General features: G+C 43.6%; 1 protein-coding gene across 3 annotated transcripts in view; it reads right to left on the bottom strand.

Moving 5' to 3' along the window:
• LOC106568179 (high affinity cAMP-specific and IBMX-insensitive 3',5'-cyclic phosphodiesterase 8B) overlaps positions 1-19,536 on the bottom strand; it is a 97,495-nt gene that overhangs the window by 47,829 nt on the left and 30,130 nt on the right. For 2 of the 3 annotated variants that reach the window (XM_014138304.2, XM_014138285.2), the window contains exons 2-3: positions 13,171-13,227; positions 6,611-6,801 (exon numbers count right to left, since the gene is read on the bottom strand). In XM_014138304.2, coding sequence (XP_013993779.1) covers positions 6,611-6,801; positions 13,171-13,227 — 248 coding nt within the window. Of the gene's footprint in view, positions 1-6,610; positions 6,802-13,170; positions 13,228-13,418; positions 13,645-19,536 lie in introns of those variants that run through there. The other variant, XM_014138313.2, reaches the window with a different exon arrangement.

Raw genomic sequence — 19,536 nt, 5'->3', positions numbered from 1 at the left:
GAACATTTCTCTACTTTACACAGGCTCACCATGGACACACTGTACTGGAGAAAGATGGGAAGCAGAGAGGGGGGGAGAGAAGTAGAGAAAGAAGGAGAGAGAGGAAGAGAGAGAGGGGGAGAGAGAGAGGGAAAGAGAGAGGGGGAAAGAGAGAGAGGGAAAGAGAGAGAGGGAAAGAGAAGGAGAGAGGGAAGGAGAGAGAGAGGGAAGGAGAGAGAGAGGGAAGGAGAGAGAGGGAGCGAGAGAGAGAGAAGGAAGGAGAGAGAGAGAGGGAGCGAGAGAGAGAGGGAAGGAGAGAGAGGGAGCGAGAGAGAGAGAGAAGGAGAGAGAGGGAGCGAGAGAGAGAGAGAGAGAGAGAAGGAGAGAGAGGGAGCGAGAGAGAGAGAGAAGGAGAGAGAGAGCGAGAGAGAGAGAAGGAGAGAGAGAGGGAGAAAGAGTGAGGGAGAGAGAGAGAAAGAGAGGGGGAGCGAGAGAGGGAAGGAGAGAGGGAGAGAAAAGGGAGAGAGAGGGGAAAGATTGAGAGATTTACGATTTATGATTTGATTTATGATTTTTATTAGGATCCCCATTAGTCTGATGCCAATGGTGACAGTCTTCCTGGGGTCCGGCACATAACGAAAAAGACATTACAGGCAAAAATACTTTACAATTTCTATACATTTAAAACATAGACGTTACAGACTTATATATTCACTGAGTATTCAAAACATGAACACTGTCTCTTTCCATGACATAGACTGACTAGATGAATCCAGGTGAAAGCTATGATCCCTTATTGATATTAAATCCACTTCAATCAGTGTAGATGAAGGGGAGGAGACAGGTTAAAGTAGCATTTTTAAGTCTTGAGACAACTGAGACATGGATTGTGTATGTGTGCCATTCAGAGGGTGAATGGGCAAGACAAAAGATTTAAGGGCCTTTGATTTTCACGCTCAACAGTTTCCTGTGTATATCAAGAATGGTCCAACACCCAAAGGACATCCAGCCAAAGGACACAACTGTGGGAAGCATTGGAGTCAACATGGGCCAGCATCCCTGTGAGTGACGGCAAAAGCCTCTTGGCTGGCATGAGACAGGGAGGGAGGGAAGGAAGGAGAGAGAGAGAGCGCAACAGACAGACAGCGACATGTGATGGGTCTTTATTGAGAAGAGAGAAAGCGACTTTCTCTCTCTCTCTGCTTCTGGGAAAATATTACCATGCATGACCAATAACTCATAAATCACTAGATACTATATGAAGAAGCATATGATGGTCTGGCCACATGATAAATACTGGGTGGGATTATTAGGACAGTTTAAGCTTTGAGTGTATATAAGTAGAATAGCAGGGAGAGGGTATGCTGCAGGCGCCAAGGCCATATATAGCAGGCTTGTTAGTGGCTGGTACATAAGAGTAAAAGTAGAAATCAGAGGATACTAGCACTATGCCTGTAGAAAGTCTACTAGACACAGATGTATACATCAACACCAGCAGGTAACTAGAGAAGCCAGAAATAATGTGGAACTTGAATGAAAAAAACCAGCCCCACTACACTCTTAGAAAAAAGGATTCCAAAAGGTTTATTTGGCTGTCCCCATGGAAGAACACTTTTTGGTTCCAGGTAGAACTCTTTTGGGTTCCATGTAGAACCCTCTATGGAAAGGGTTCTACAAGGAACCCAAAATAGTTATACATGGAACCAAAACGCTTCTATCTGGAACCAACAAGGGTTCTTTAAAGGGTTCAACAGCTGTTAGGTGAAGGATGGAGCGAGGGAGGGAGGGAGCGAGGGAGGAGCGAGGGAGGGAGGGAGGGAGGGAGGCCATGTGTGTGTTGGGCAGTTATTAAAACAAAGACTCAATCCAATATGTCCTAAAAACAAGTCATGGGTGCCCCCGATACACACACACACACACAAAAGCTCAACAGTGCGTGATGTGGAAAGTAGCATCCGACTAATACAGACCTCTAACACTAACCTAGAAATAATGAAGTGACTGATTGGAAAGTGGAGAAAGTTAAGTAACTCAATTTGTCCTTGTAAGTATTGAAACTAGCTAGGCCAATTGATTATTATTATTATATATTTTTTGGGGGCGGGGGGGGGGGGTAGATCAGCTTTGATATTGTAGATAGATTGTAGCTTCCATCAATGTAGTCCGCATCATTTCCAATCCCCCACATATTTCTGTAAATATATATTTATATACAGTACCACTCAAAAGTTTGGACACACCTACTCATTCAAGGGTTTTTCTTAATTTTTACTATTTTCTACATTGTAGAATAATTGTGAAGACATCAAAACTATTAAATAACACACATGAAATCATGTAGTAACCAAAAAAGTTGCCACCCTTTGCCTTGATGACAGCTTTGCACACTCTTGGCATTCTCTAAACCAGCTTCATGAGGTAGTCACCTGGAATGCATTTCAATTAACAGGTGTGCCTTGTTAAAAGTTAATTTGTTAATTTCTTTACTTCTTAATGCGTTTTGAGCCAATCAGTTGTGTTGTGAAAAGGTAGTGGTGGTATACAGAAGATAACCCTATTTGGTAAAAGACCAAGTCCATATTATGGCAAGAACAGCTCAAATAAGCAAAGAGAAACATCATCATCATTCCTTTAAGACATGAAGGTCAGTCAATCCGGAACATTTCAAGAACTTTGAAAGTTTCTTCAGTTTTCTACTGCAGTCATAAAAACCATCAAGCGCTATGATGAAACTGACTCAGGAGGACCGCCACAGGAAAGGAAGACCCAGAGTTACCTCTGCTGCAGAGAATAAGTTCATTAGAGTTACCAGCCTCAGAAATTGCATCCCAAATAAATGATACACAGAGTTCAAGTAACACACATCTCAACATCAACTGTTCAGAGGAGACTGTGTGAATCAGGCCTTCATGGTCAAACTGCTGCAAAGAAACCACTACTAAAGGACACCAATAACAAGAGACTTGCTTGGGCCAAGAAATACGAGCAATGGACATTAAACTGGTGGAAATCTGTCCTTTGGTCTGATGAGTCCAAAGTTTTTATTTATGTTCCAACCGCTGTGTCTTTGTGAGATGCAGAGTAGGTGAACGGATGATCTCTGCATGTGTGGTTTCCATCGTGAAGCATGGAGGAGGAGGTGTGATGGTGTGGGGGTGCTTTGCTGGTGACACTGTCTGATTTATTTTGAATTCAAGGCTCACTTAACCAGCATGGCCACTAAAGGTCGACCGATTAATCGGAATGGCCGATTAATTAGGGCCGATTTCAAGTTTTCATAACAATCGGAAATCGGTATTTTTGGACACCGATTTGGCCGTTTTTTTTTTTTACACCTTTATTTAACTAGGCAAGTCAGTTAAGAACACATTCTTATTTTCAATGACGGCCTAGGAACGGAGGGGTAACTGCGTTGTTCAGGGGCAGAACGACAGATTTTTACCTTGTCAGCTCAGGGATTCAATCTTGCAACCTTACGGTTGGTTAACAAGTCCAACGCTCTAACCACCTGCTTTACATTGCACTCCACGAGGAGCCTGCTTGTTACGCGAATGAAAGCCAAGGTAAGTTGCTCGCTAGCATTAAACTTATCTTATAAAAAACAATCAATTAATCAATCATAATCACTAGTTAACTACACATGGTTGATGATATTACTAGTTTATCTAGCCTGTCCTGCGTTGCATATAATCGCTTAGGTACACGTTGCTCCAACGTGTACCTAACCATAAACATCAATGCCTTTCTTAAAATCAATACACAAGTATATATTTTTATACCTGCATATTTAGTTAATATTGCCTGCTAACATGAATTTCTTTTAACTAGGGAAAATGTGTCACTTCTCTTGCAACAGAGTCAGGGTATATGCAGCAGTTTGGGCCGCCTGGCTCGTTGCGAACTGTGAAGACTATTTCTTCCTAACAAAGACAGCCGACTTTGCCAAACGGGGGATGATTTAACAAAAGCGCATTTGCGAAAAAAGCACAATCGTTGCACGACTGTACCTAACCATAAACATCAATGCCTTTCTTATAATCAATACACAGAAGTATATATTTTTAAACCTGCATATTTAGCTAAAAGAAATCCAGGTTAGCAGGCAATATTAACCAGGTGAAATTGTGTCACTTCTCTTGCGTTCATTGCACGCAGAGTCAGGGTATATGCAACAGTTTGGGCCGCCTGGCTCGTTGCAAACTAATTTGCCAGAATTTTACGTAATTATGACATAACATTGAAGGTTGTGCAATGTAACAGGAATATTTAGACTTAGGGATGCCACCCGTTACATAAAATACGGAACGGTTACGTATTTTACTGAAAGGAAAAACGTTGTGTTTTTGAGATGATAGTTTCCGGATTCGACCATATTAATGACCTAAGGCTCGTATTTCTGTGTGTTTATTATATTATAATTAAGTCTATGATTTGATAGAGCAGTCTGACTGAGCGGTGGTAGGCAGCAGCAGGCTCGTAAGCATTCATTCAAACAGCACTTTCGTGGGTTTTGCCAGCAGCTCTTCGCTGTTCTTCAAGCATTGTGCTGTTTATGACTTCAAGCCTATCAACTCCCAAGATTAGGCTGGTGTAACCGATGTGAAATGGCTAGCTAGTTAGCCGGGTGCGCGCTAATAGCGTTTCAAATGTCACTCGCTCTGAGACTTGGAGTAGTTGTTCCCCTTGCTCTGCATGGGTAACGCTGCTTCGAGGGTGGCTGTTGTCGATGTGTTCCTGGTTCGAGCCCAGGTAGGAGCAAGGAGAGGGACGGAAGCTATACTGCTACACTGGTAATACTAAAGTGCCTATAAGAACATCCAGTAGTCAAAGGTATATGAAATACAAATCGTATAGAGAGAAATAGTCCTATAATTCCTATAATAACTACAACCTAAAACTTCTTACCTGGGAATATTGAAGACTCATGTTAAAAGGAACCACCAGCTTTCATATGTTCTCATGTTCTGAACAAGGAACTTAAACGTTAGCTTTCTTACATGGCACATATTGCACTTTTACTTTCTTCTCAAACACTTTGTTTTTGCATTATATAAACCAAATTGAACATGTTTCATTATTTATTTGAGGCTAAATTGATTTTATTGATGAATTATATTAAGTTAAAATAAGTGTTCATTCAGTATTGTTGTAATTGTCAGTATTACAAATAAATAATAATAAAACATTTTAAAAAGCGGCTGATTAATCGGTATCGGCGGTTTTTGGCACTCCAATAATCGGCAGCGGCGGTTTTTGGCCCCCCAATAATCGGCAGCGGCCTTTTTTTGGTCGTCCAATAAATCGGTATCGGTGTTAAAAAATCATAATCGGTCGACCACTAATGGCTACCACAGCTTTCTGCAGCGATACGCCACGTCATCCCATCTGGTTTGTGCTTAGTGGGACTATAATTTGTTTTTCAAAATGACAATGACCCAAAACACACCTCCTAAGGGCTATTTGACCGATAAGGAGAGTGATGGTGCTGCATCAAATGACCTGGCCTCCACAATCCCCCGATCTCAACCCAATTGAGATGGTTTGGGATGAGTTAGACCGCAGAGTGAAGGAAAAGCAGCCAACAAGTGCTCAGCATATGTGGGAACTCCTTCAAGAAAAAAGCATGCCTCATGAAGCTGGTTGAGGGAATGCCAAGAGTGTGCAAAGCTGTAATCAAGGCAAAGGTTGGCTACTTTTTTGATTACTACATGATTCCATGTGTTATTTCATAGTTTTGATGTATTCACTATTATTCTACAACGTAGAAATAGTAAAAATAAAGAAAAACCCTTCAATGAGTAGGTGTGTCCAAACTTTGACTGGTACTATATTTTTTAAATCCTGCGTATCTTCATTTCCATAATTAACAAATAATATGCGTAATAACGTAGGCAGTTCATGCAAAGGATTGTTATCTTATTGTGTTTCATCCTATATTGTCCCTAAAATCAGCAACAGATGTGGGATACACACACACAAACACACACACCACTCAACCCCTTTCCCCCACAAACAACCATAAGCTCGGATGCTGAACAGTTGTTCCATCCCTGAGCCAAACTCAAGAAAGGACTTGATTTACGAATGCATATACAGTTGCAGCTGTTTGAGAAGGCATGCAAAATTGAGAAAAAAAATGGGGAGATTTGATTAACCATTGTCAAATCCTAGCTGATGGAAATCAAATACACCCCCCTTCCCCTTAAACACACACACGCTGGTCCCCCGTTGTGACCCTTTTCTCAAGCCTCTCTGTGAAGTCAGACCTTTGATTACTTTGTGCCACCAGGGCCACAATAATAGAACAATTGAGTTGATTAAGCATTAAATGACTTATATTGAGCCGGAATCTCACTTACAGTACATCAAACAGTTAGACCTACAGAGGCATGATACATTCTGTAGAATCATTTTCATCCAGGAATGTCTTGGTAACTGTGTGACAGTTTGTATTACCATCATCTCAGACAGACAGACAGACAGACAGACAGACAGACAGACAGACAGACAGACAGACAGACAGACAGACAGACAGACAGACAGACAGACAGACAGACAGACAGACAGACAGACAGACAGACAGTATTACCATCGTCTCAGACAGACAGACAGACAAACAGTTTGAGCTCACCGGCAGACAGCCTCTGCCTCAAAGTATTGTGAGTGGCGTCCATCAATGACAACGATCTCGTGGCTCTTGTCCAGGAAACATTCGACGGCGGACTCGGGCGTTCGGGCAATGTTACACCTGAAACCCGCCCGGTCACACGCCCACCAGAAGGCATCGCTCTGACCATCCTCCTTCGCAAACACCAGCAGGACCTGGGATGGAAAGAGAGAGATGAACCTGGAGAAGAGTCCCCTAAGCAAGCTGGTCCTGGGGCTCTGAAAAACACAAACAGACCGCACAGAGCCCCAGGACAGCAACACAATTAGACCCAACCAAATGAGAAAACAAAAAGATATCTACTTGACACATTGGAAAGAATTAACAAACAAAAAAAGAGTAAACTAGAATGTTATTTGACCCTAAACAGAGAGAACACAAAATACCTGACCACTGTGACTGACCCAAACTTAAGGAAAGCTTTGACTATGTACAGACTCAGTGAGCATAGCCTTGCTATTGAGAGAGGCCGCCGTAGGCAGACCTGGCTCTCAAGTTTCCACCACAATATGAGGTGGAAACTGAGCTGCACTTCTAAACATCCTGCCCAATGTATGACCATATTAGAGATACATAAAGAGAAACAGAGACAGGGAGAGCAAGAAGAGAGGAGAAGGGATTAAAGGGAGCCGTCTCGCCAGTCATGCGCGGCTGCTGACAGGACAGACTGGCAGGGGCATGAAGAAAAGAAGGGAGCAAAGGATGGAGGAGACGAAAGGAAGATGAGAGCGGGAGAACAAGAAGCTGGCATTGGTAGGAGGCTGTGAAAGGTCTACACCGTTTGATCCCGACCTGGGCTGTGGAACCATGGTCCTGCTCTGTGTAACCATGGAGCTGCCGTGTGACATTCCAAACACACACACACACACACACACACACACACACACACACACACACACACACACACACACACACACACACACACACACACACACACACACACACACCGATCTGATGCCGACCCGCCCTGCACCCGCACACGGGCCAGACAGGGGTCGCCACATGTACACACGGCTCTGTGTGTGATGCACATACAGTATATGACATACCTGATCCCACTGCCTCCAAAGTGGATGTGGTTCAAGAGGACCTTTATCATACAAGTGATAAGTAGTGTGTATGTACAACCACATAATATTGATTAGTCACAGTGGTTTCCCTAAGTGGTTTACATATAATAATAATAAACTCAGCAAAAAAAGAAATGTCCTCTCACTGTCAACTGCATTTATTTTCAGCAAACTTAACATGTGTAAATATTTGCATGAACATAACAAGATACAACAACTGAGACATAAACTGAACAAGTTCCACAGACATGTGACTAACAGAAATAGAATAATGTGTCCCTGAAAAAAGGGGGGTCAAAATCAAAAGTAACAGTCAATATCTGGTGTGGCCACCAGCTGCATTAAGTACTGCAGTGCATCTCCTCCTCATGGACTGCACCAGATTTGCCAGTTCTTGCTGTGAGATGTTACCCCACTCTTCCACCAAGGAACCTGCATGATCCCAGACATTTCTGGGGGGGAATGGCCCTAGCCCTCACCTTCCGATCCAACAGGTCCCAGATGTGCTCAATGGGATTGAGATCCGGGCTCTTCGCTGGCCATGGCAGAACACTGACATTCCTGTCTTGCAGGAAATCACGCACAGAACGAGCAATATGGCTGATGGCATTGTCATGCTTGAGGGTCATGTCAGGATGAGCCTGCAGGAAGGGTACCACATGAGGATGTCTTCCTGTAACGCATAGCGTTGAGATTGCCTGCAATGACAACAAGCTCAGTCCGATGATGCTGTGACCGCCCCAGACCATGACGGACCCTCCACCTCCAAATCGATCCCGCTCCAGAATACAGGCCTCGTTCTTTCAACGATAAACACGAAATTAACCATCACCCCTTGTGAGACAAAACTGCGACTCGTCAGAGAAGAACACTTTTTGCCAGTCCTGTCTGGTCCAGCGACGGTGGGTTTGTGCCCATAGGCGACGTTGTTGCTGGTGATGTCTGGTGAGGACCTGCCTTACAACAGGCCTACAAGCCCTCAGTCCAGCCTCTCTCAGCCTATTGTGGACAGTCTGAGCACTGATGGAGGGATTGTGCGTTCCTGGTGCAACTCGGGCATCCTGTACCTGTCCCGCAGGTGTGATGTTCAGATGTACCGTTCCTGTGCAGGTGTTGTTACACGTGGTCTGCCGCTGCGAGGACGATCAGCTGTCCGTCCTGTCTCCCTGTAGCGCTGTCTTAGGCGTCTCACAGTACGGACATTGCAATTTATTGCCCTGGCCATATCTGCAGTCCTCATGCCTCCTTGCAGAATGCCTAAGGCACGTTCCCGCAGATGAGCAGGGACCCTGGGCATCTTTCTTTTGGTGTTTTTCAGAGTCAGTAGAAAGGCCTCTTTAGTGTCCTAAGTTTTCATAACTGTGACCTTAATTGCCTACCGTCTGTAAGCTGTTAGCGTCTTAATGACCGTTCCACATGTGCATGTTCATGAATTGTTTATGATTCATTGAACAAGCATGGGAAACAGTGTTTAAACCCTTTACAACGAAGATCTGTGAAGTTATTTGGATTTTTACAAATTATCTTTGAAAGACAGAGTCCTGAAAAAGGGACGTTTCTTTTTTTGCTGAGTTTATATGTCATTTAGCAGAAGCTTTTACCCTAAGCGACTTACAGTCATGCATGTATACATTTTACTTATGGACTTTCCCTGGAATCGAACCTAGCGGCCTGCTCTCTATCAACTAAGCTACAGAGGACACTGTTATACACTGTTACACTCAGGGCAGGACAGGCAGAGAGATGGGCCTCTACTCCTAACTGCTCTACCACGTTGACTCAGCCAATCACAGTTCAGAGATTAAGCCTCCATCTCTGCACACCCTTGGCCAGACAGACAGATAGAGGGATGAACATACGCAATGGACAGACAGAAGGCTGAGGCTCCTGGAGAGAGAGAGAGAGAGAGAGTGGTTGGCAACATCTAGCTGACTGGCTTTAGACCAAGTCTTGTTAGTGTGACTCCTCTTGCTGTAGAACCAAGGCATACAGTGTGCAGGAGACATACTTCCAGTTTAGTACAGATGTAGGATCTTAATTTGATCACCCTGTTGCTTCATTTAAAAAGGGTTCTGAAGTTTGTAATTTCCACTTTGAAATTTCAGATTTGATTTTCCCTTATGAAAAATGCATCAACCCATACAAAAATGTCCATTAATTATAATCCACACAATAATTCACATTTCCTGTTGCTGCAGGATTATTTTCCTACTGTAGCAAACTGGCTCAAATGAAGATCCTACTTATTAGAGACCTACTATGTTTCCTTCATCTCCTTTCCAAGTCATCAATCTGATGGATGGATCAATGGATCATTCCTAATAGGCATGGTTTACTCCTCACCTCCAAAACACAATGTAAATGCTTCTCCTGTGTTTTCAAGTGGTGGCTGTGTTTTTATTTATTTATTTCACCTTTATTTAACCAGGTCGGCAAGTTGAGAACAAGTTCTCATTTACAATTGCGACCTGGCCAAGATAAAGCACAGCAGTTCGACACATACAACAACACAGAGTTACATGTTTCTCGATATGGTTTCTTAAATTCCTAGTCCAAAGAGCACTACTGCAGGGTTCCCAAATGTGTCGGCCCACGACTCGATTTTCATTTTAAAAATGTGCGACCCCACCATGTAAAAAGAGTGATGTAATCAACGGCCAATGTTTACTTCTTTAATTGCAGCTATTACAAATCAGCCTGACAGTACTTTTGACAGTATTCAATCTGAAGGAAGTATGGTTGGAAGTAACTGAAATGCATCAGAAAGGTATTGGGATGTTCAGAAGATCATCAGGCAATCATTTTGTATGATCTTCAGTGTCATCATTGATGATGTTCTTCTCCCCCTGTGATTTAGTGGCTGGTCCTGTCCACTCTGTTCTAATGAGTCTTGAACAGCTTGTGGTCATTGTAGAGGGAAACAGAAGAGACGTGTTGCTGAGAGTTATCTTTTTAGTGATGGGGTTATAATATGTTGTAGCGTAGCCCTTTTTGCAGTCAAATTACCTAGTGGCCTCATGGGTGGAATGTTATTCATATTTTTCATCATTTCATAATTAATTTTAAAAACAAATTAAATGTATGCTGAAAATCTGGTGTTTATATGTCAAACGGTTTAATTATATTTCACGCTTCTGTGATGTACAGTATATAAAGTGTAATATTGGGATACAAACTCAAAGTACATTTCAACAGTATATCTGACATGGTACAGGTGTCTTCTTTTTAAGCCCATAACCATGTATGTGAGGTGTATACTTTTGTTTCAAAGTAGATTTGTTTAAGACTCCCAAGAAACACTCTGTGTGACCCTGATTTAACCCACAGAAGTAAAAAGTTGAACCATTCAAAAGAGCCACATTTGTAGGAATGAAACAGATACCACTGTTTATTACAACCACATCTACGGGCTATTGGAGGTTACTGATGTAACCCCGGTTCAATGAGTCAAGCGCAATTATTGTCATTTTTTTCAGAGATTCTCTCCTGATCCCATTTTCAATTAAGGCAACCCCGTATGGTGTTGCGACCAATGGTTAGGGAAACGCCGGGCTACTGTCTTATACAGCCTATAGTCAACTACAGTACACCCTCTGAGCCCTCTGGGAAATCATTTCTCTGATATAGGCGAAGGACTGTGACAGTGTGCAGAAATGAAGGAGCCAGAGATTTGGAGCTACAGAGTCTTTCCAGGGCTCAGAGGAAATGGTAAACGTCAGGAGGAAACTTTTAGCATGGAACTCTCTCTTCCAGAGCGTTTTTCTCTTTCTCTTTTCTCTCTCTTTTCTCTCTCTTTTTCTCTGTCTGTTTTAACGGGAGTGAGTTATAAAGGGAGGAGGGAGTACAGTAAAGTGTGTGTCTGTGTGTGTGTGCGCTCTACTGCTTTAGGAGAGTAGTTCAATGTTTTTATGGAGCGTGTGTTGAGGGCTGTATGTGGCCTCCCTTACACAGCCTGATAAAGAAGAATGGATGAGGGCTGGATATGAGGTTTGAATGAAGGCTGTAGGGATGGATGAGGTTTGGATGATGTTTTATTTGGCACAATAAAGAGGAATGGATGCGGGGTAGAGCATTTCAGTATGACTTTTCTTTCAAATACTTTGAGAGTTTGATTAAGCCGGCCAGATGATGGGTGAGGTTTGCACTTTTGGGACGATTCCATTTCTCAATCAAGTGCAATGACAGAGAAGGCAAAAGACAGAGACGTATGTCTAGATGAACTGTTCCACAACAAACAGATCACACCCCTGACCTTGAGTAAGTAACTCTCCCTTTCCTTAGTTACACAACAGTGTAAGGAGCCTGGGAGCTAATCTGGCCTTCTAAAAGACTCACACTGGCTTAATCCCAATCCACAGGACACACATGCCCCAACCACATCATTAACCCCAGCTAGCAGCTGGTCACTGTACAACTAAAACCTGTCTCAGCTCTCTACACAAGGCCTGGACACTAGAACCTCCACCCACACACTTCTATTAGGTTCAAAGTGTTATATAAATGCGATGTCCTTATGCCATGTTGTGTCATGTGGTGTGTCCTTAAAAACATCATGCAATGATAGATCACATCCCATTCAGATACAGCTAAATCACATCGCATAGAGATACAGACACAGTCATATTTTATGTAGATAGAGATACTCCACTGGGCACAGACGACAATTCAATGTCTATTTCACACGTTGATTTAACCAATGGGTGCCTAGTGAGACTTGTTTACAGACCTGGCTTAAAATATATGTATTTGATTGTGTTATTTAAATGCTTATTTTCTGTATATTTCAGTATTTTCAAATAATGTGGTCGGAATCAACTACTTCTATTGGAAGTATTTTCAAATCATTTCCTATAAATAGCCTACTATTTCAAAGTATTTTCAACTACTTATTTCAAAAATTATTTCAAATACCTGGGTTATTAAATGCATAGGATTGTATGAGTATTTTCATATACATGCCAATACTTTCAAAGCATATTTCTAAATACATTCCAATATTCAACTACTTATGTTTTCATATAAAAAAATATCTGAAAACTTAATAGTATGTGAAAGAAACATTATTTGAATCCAGGTCTGCTTGTTTTATGCATTTGTTTTATTCTGGGATTATGAACACTAACAATGACTGGTTGTAAGCAGCTCTGCGCAACAGCATGCCAAACGACTGAAATTTAAATTCAAATTTACAGGCCCCAAAAGTCATTATAGCAAATTACTCTGATTAGGCTTTCTAATCACATCCTGTTCCGTGCCAATCAAAATGGCCACCACTCCAATGCCTCTTGTAGCTTGAAGAAGAGAGAAACTGCCCACGATGGGCTCTACCCCTGAACATGTAACTTCACTGAATGCATAACAGAATACAGCAGGCTCCTGATAATTGACAGACAGTGAGCACCAAACTGGAGCATGCTGTTACCAGGAGAAATATAATGTAGAGTGCAGTTTTACCTGAATTGGTTCTTGGGTCAGTCTCATAGGTCCTATACACTCTTCTGTGGCTGATACCTGGAACACAAACAGAGAGAGAGAGAGAGAGAGAGAGAGAGAGAGAGAGAGAGAGAGAGAGAGAGAGAGAGAGAGAATGAATGAACTCATGTTCAAACAAAACAACAAAACAATGAATACCAAGAGTAAACAAAGAGAGAGCAGAAGTAAAAACTGAAATGTAGAAAACAGAGAAACAGAGCACTGCTTACCATTTTACCCTCTCCTTCGAGTACCATTCATGCCCTGCACCTCTCTCTCGCTATTGCTTTTCCTCCTCTCTCTCTCTCTCTCTCTCTCTGATGGTGTCAACTAATTAATACTCCATTCTGTAGGTAAGTCCATAGGCAGGTATTCCTCAGTAAAAGACACAAGCTCCACACTCCCATGAAAACCTTCTTTAGCTTACTGAACGCTGTTACTGTATCACCTAGCAGGAAGGATCTGGCTACTAAACTGTTGACTAACGGAGCGGCTTAGGACGTTCCACACGCCGAGACACACACACACACACACACACACACACACACACACACACACACACACACACACACACACACACACACACACACACACACACACACACACACACACACACACACACAAAGTATTAGCGATGCAGCAAGAGCAGGTCCATTACAAGCCTATTTCCAGAGTATTAAGGGCTGTGCTGGCTGGATGCAGACAGACAGGTGTATGTGAGGAATGCCTTGTGGAGCAGTACTAATACTGTTGATAGACTGGAGTTAACACAGCTTTAAAAATGACATGTACAGTACATCACATCACAGGAAATGACATCTCACACCAATACCTCACCCAATATGATCAAGTTGACAAGTCTCTACATATGCAGTATGTCAAAATGACCCATATCTGTCTCTGTGCCTCTTTGGACATCAGGCATTGACTGCTTATGTCATCATCGTCACAGCTCAATGACTCACTAGCTGTGAGTTAATTGTCCCTCTTGGCCCCCCTTACAGAGTTGAGTGAGGCCAGCTCTGGTTTGCTGCGGTCACATCGGATGGATGAAGGGTTGTTTGTGTTTGTTGGATGTTAGTTAGGATCTGATGTATGGCCAATGTTGTATGGTGATTATTACCAACAATGAGCTCATTAGGTCTCTGTGCTCTGTCCCCGTCTCTGTCCCTGTCCCCTTCTCTGTGCCCGTCTCTGTCCCTGTCCCCTTCTCTGTCCCTGTCTCTGTCCCTGTCCCCTTCTCTGTCCCTGTCCCCTTCTCTGTGCCTGTCTCTGTCCCTGTCCCCTTCTCTGTGCCCGTCTCTGTCCCTGTCCCCTTCTCTGTCCCCGTCTCTGTCCCCGTCTCTGTCCCTGTCCCCTTCTTTGTCCCCGTCTCTGTCCCTGTCCCGTTCTCTGTGCCCGTCTCCGTCCCCGTCTCTGTCCCTGTCCCCTTCTCTGTGCCCGTCTCCGTCCCCGTCTCTGTCCCTGTCCCCTTCTCTGTGCCCGTCTCTGTCCCTGTCCCCTTCTCTGTCCCCGTCTCTGTCCCCTTCTCTGTCCCCGTCTCTGTCCCTGTCCCCTTCTCTGTGCCCGTCTCTGTCCCTGTCCCCTTCTCTGTGCCCGTCTCTGTCCCTGTCCCCTTCTCTGTGCCGTCTCTGTCCCTGTCCCCTTCTCTGTGCCCGTCTCTGTCCCTGTCCCCTTGTCTGTGCCCGTCTCAGTCCCCGTCTCTGTGCCCGTCCCCGTCTCTGTCCTCATCTCTGTCGCTGTCCCCGTCTCTGTCGCTGTCCCCGTCTCTGTCTCTGTGCCTCCTCTGGTCCCTGAACTATGTAGGTGTAGCAGGACGGAGAGGGGCATAGATGGGTGTATAGAGAGCCTGAAGCAGTGACGGCTTAGAGCATAAAACTCTCTACAACCTCTCTCTTTTTAAAAAATCTCTCTCTCTCTCTCTCTCTCTCTCTATGTCTCCCTCTCTCTTTTCATTCCTGTCCTATTTTTTTTACCTCTCTCTTTTCGTGTAGTGTGCAATCATTTTCCCTCTCAGTATGCACCAAAACTAACACTGGCCTATGTTCTTCCACAGTGCTATGTGTGTGTGTGTGTGTGTGTGTGTGTGTGTGTGTGTGTGTGTGTGTGTGTGTGTGTGTGTGTGTGTGTGTGTGTGTGTGTGTGTGTGTGTGTGTGTGTGTGTGTGTGTGTGTGTGTGTATGCTGCAGCTCTGGCTCAGATAAAAGACTATGAAAAGCTGAAAGCTCTCAGATACATTAGCTAACCCCTTAACACACATACATATACAGTACACGACACGTGCACACACACTCTCTCACACAAAAACAAAAAACACCTGCATCCTTTCCACTTCAAATTCTCTTCTAGCCTTTCATCAGACCACCTGGTAGCTGAGACCTGTCTGTCTGTCTGTCTGTCTGTCTGTCTGTCTGTCTGTCTGTCTGTCTGTCTGTCTGTCTGTCTGTCTGTCTGTCTGTCTGTCTGTCTGTCTGTCCTGAATGTAGAAGAGGCCAGGTACATACTGTAACAGAGAACACAAGAGTACCATCTACCTGTGTGTGTGTGTGTGTGTGTGTGTGTGTGTGTGTGTGTGTGTGTGTGTGTGTGTGTGTGTGTGTGTGTGTGTGTGTGTGTGTGTGTGTGTGTGTGTGTGTGTGTCCATAAGCATAACAACAGGGTCAAGGGAAATGGGGGATACCTAGGTCACATATAACGTGTTAAAATAACAGGTACAGATCTCTCTCATTCAGGGCAACATTCAGTTGTACAACATAAAACAAATGAGGTGAGACTCAGTGAGTAACTTACATACATACTGCTCATTATGGGTTTACCTGCTCTAAATACTGTATCAGCTACCAACCAACCATACCTTCCATTTCCATAGAAATATATTAGCAATATGTCAGGCTTCTGTAAAGCAGAGAAAACGCTTCTGTAACAATGTCAACAACTGGTTTGTAAAATGTCCTTTTCCTCACCCCATGTTGAAATGAAGCACTGAATATCTCGATTTTACTGTAATATCATTAAAAGTCTCTCATTATCAGTTCATGTTCTTCATCATGATGAGCAGACTGAGGGACTTACTGACTGTGAGCCATAACGGAAGTAACGTTAGACAATGTCTTCTCTCCATGCAGTGTGATGTAACATGGGGAAGCACGGCCCTAACCCTAACCCAGACTTAGATAACACTCTACATGAGACAAGACACTTATCAACATGTAGTAAGACCTAATGACACCACGGTATGAATTAAGCATTAGAGACCAACAACGTTTAGAAATTGTACCAGTAATTCACAGAAGTGAAGTAGCAGAGGAACCAGGAAGTGGGAATACAATGAGGGTTAATTCCCTAAACACAGCAGAGTCATTTTCCACAGTCTTGTCCCATAAAGAACAACCAGTTATACTCATAAACACAGAATCATCTGACTGCTGCTACTGCTGGGTGAGGGCATTTTAACACGCACACACAAACACATGCACACACACGCACGTGACGCATGCACGCACACACACACACACACACGTTTGTTTTACTATACTTGTGGGGACCTAAAAATGTATTCCCATTCAAAATCCAATTTTCCCTAACTCCTAACCCTAACCCCAAACCCTAACCCTAACCCTAACCATAACCCTAACTCCTAACCCTAACCATAACCCCAAACCTAACCCTAACCCTAACTCCTAACCCTAACCATAACCCTAACCCTAACCCTAACCATTACCCCAAACCCTAACCCTAACCCCAAACCCTAACCCTTAACCATAACCCCAAACCCTAACCCTTAACCTTAACCCTAACCCTAACTCCTAACCCTAACCCTAACCCTTAACCTTAACCCTAACCCTAACTCCTAACCCTAACTCCTAACCCTAACCATAACCCCAAACCCTAACCCTAACCATAACCCCAAACCCTAACCCTAACCCTTAACCTTAACCCTAACCCTAACTCCTAACCCTAACTCCTAACCCTAACCCTTAACCTTAACCCTAACCCTAACTCCTAACCCTAACTCCTAACCCTAACCATAACCCCAAACCCTAACCCTTAACCTTAACCCCAAACCCTAACCCTAACCCAACCTTAACCCCTAACCTAACCCTAACTCCTAACCCTAACCATAACCCCAAACCCTAACCCTTAACCTTAACCCCAAACCCTAACCCTTAACCACAAACCCTAACCCTTAACCATAACCCCAAACCCTAACCCTAACCCAACCTTAACCCCTAACCTAACCCTAACTCCTAACCCTAACCATAACCCCAAACCCTAACCCTTAACCTTAACCCCAAACCCTAACCCTTAACCACAAACCCTAACCCTTAACCATAACCCCAAACCCTAACCCTAACCCAACCTTAACCCCTAACCTAACCCTAACTCCTAACCCTAAACTCCAAACTTTAAACCTAACCCTAACTCCTAACCCTAAACTCCAAACTTTAAACCTAACCCTAACTCCTAACCCTAAACTCCAAACTTTAAACCTAACCCTAACTCCTAACCCTAAACTCCAAACTTTAAACCTAACCCTAACTCCTAACCCTAACCCAACCTTAACCCCAAACCTAACCCTAACTCCTAACCCTTAACCTAACCTTAACTCCAAACTCTAAACCTAACTCCTAACCCTTATCCTAACCTTAACCCCAAACCCTAACCCTTAACCCCAAACCTAACCCCTATCCCTAACCTAACCCAACCTTAATCCCAAACCCTAACCCTTATCCTAACCTTAACCCCAAACCCTAAACCTAACCCTAAACCTAACTCCTAACCCTTAACTTAACCTTAACATTAACCCCAAACCCAACCCCAACTCCTAATCATAACCCTAATTCTAACCCTAACCTTAATTTGTACCCTAACCTTATACCCCTATGCCTAAAATAGCCTTTTTCTTTGCGGGGAGCGGCAAAATGTCCCCACAAATGTCCCCACTTGTCCAAATTTGACTTGTTTTAATATCTTTGTGAGGACTTCTGGTCCCCACAAGGATAGTAAAACCAAATCAAACACACACACAAACAAAATCTATGCACGGACACACACCCTTATCGCCATAGCAGTCCTATTGATGAATATAAGTGTGTGTTTATCTTTCACCTAAAGCTTAATACCAACAAGCACACTTCTTTCCACCTCTCAACCTCTCCCCAGATGGTTAGAAGGAGCCAAAGCACTGAGCTCCAGTGCACAAAACACAACTAACTCTCTGCTCTATGACACATATGACCCCAGTAAATTAACATATGATTTGCTTTTCTGTATATGTATTTGAACTTAATTTCTTTGAACCCCCCTTAAAGGACATCTATTTCATAATAGGCCTAATTTAATGGCCTTCATATAGTTGGTAGACTTTTTCCAGAAGGGCCCCCCATAAAATTGGCTTCTCAGAAGTTCTAGACTTTGTTCACAAGACCCTGTGACTGGGGTGACCAGTGTCTGGGTGTGGGTGTGTGTGTGTGGGTGGGTGTGTGTGTGTGTGTGTGTGTGTGTGTGTGTGCACATACGTGTATGTGGTCCAGGACAGCTATATTATTAGTGGCCCGGTGGTGACCGGCTCATGGGTTCTGCTCTAAGCACACTGACCCACTTCCTTTATCCCTTGTTTTGAGATGGACAGACAGTAGCGGAGATGAAGTGAAGGAGAAAAACAGCCTTGGCTCCCTGCCAGGGGCCCTCGAACCCCCTCGACTGACACTATTATTTGTCTGCTACACAGAAATACTGTGTGTGTGTGTGTGTGTGTGTGTGTGTGTGTGTGTGGGGCTATCAGAGATGATGATGATGCTCATGGCAGTGAGTAAATAATGAGTGGTTTGAATGATAATGATCAACATGCATTTTGAGGTTGGAATTAGAACATTTGTAGTGCAAGAGCTCTTTAGAAGCACGGACACAGACACGGACACAGACACAGACAGACACATCACACATCACACAGACATCACACATCACAGACACACACATCACAGACACACACATCACACAGACATCACACATCACAGACACACACATCACAGACACACACATCACATCAGACATCACATCACACATCACACAGACATCACACATCACAGACACACACATCACAGACACACACATCACACAGACATCACACATCACAGACACACACATCACAGACACACACATCACACAGACATCACACATCACATCAGACATCACATCACACATCACACAGACATCACACATCACATCAGACATCACACATCACAGACACACACATCACATCAGACATCACACATCACATCAGACATCACATCACACCTCACACAGACATCACACATCACACAGACATCATACATCACAGACACACAC

The sequence above is a fragment of the Salmo salar genome, chromosome ssa01, assembly GCF_905237065.1.
Source record: "Salmo salar chromosome ssa01, Ssal_v3.1, whole genome shotgun sequence".
NCBI lineage: Eukaryota > Metazoa > Chordata > Actinopteri > Salmoniformes > Salmonidae > Salmo > Salmo salar.
This window is presented reverse-complemented; position numbering and strand designations above follow the sequence as displayed.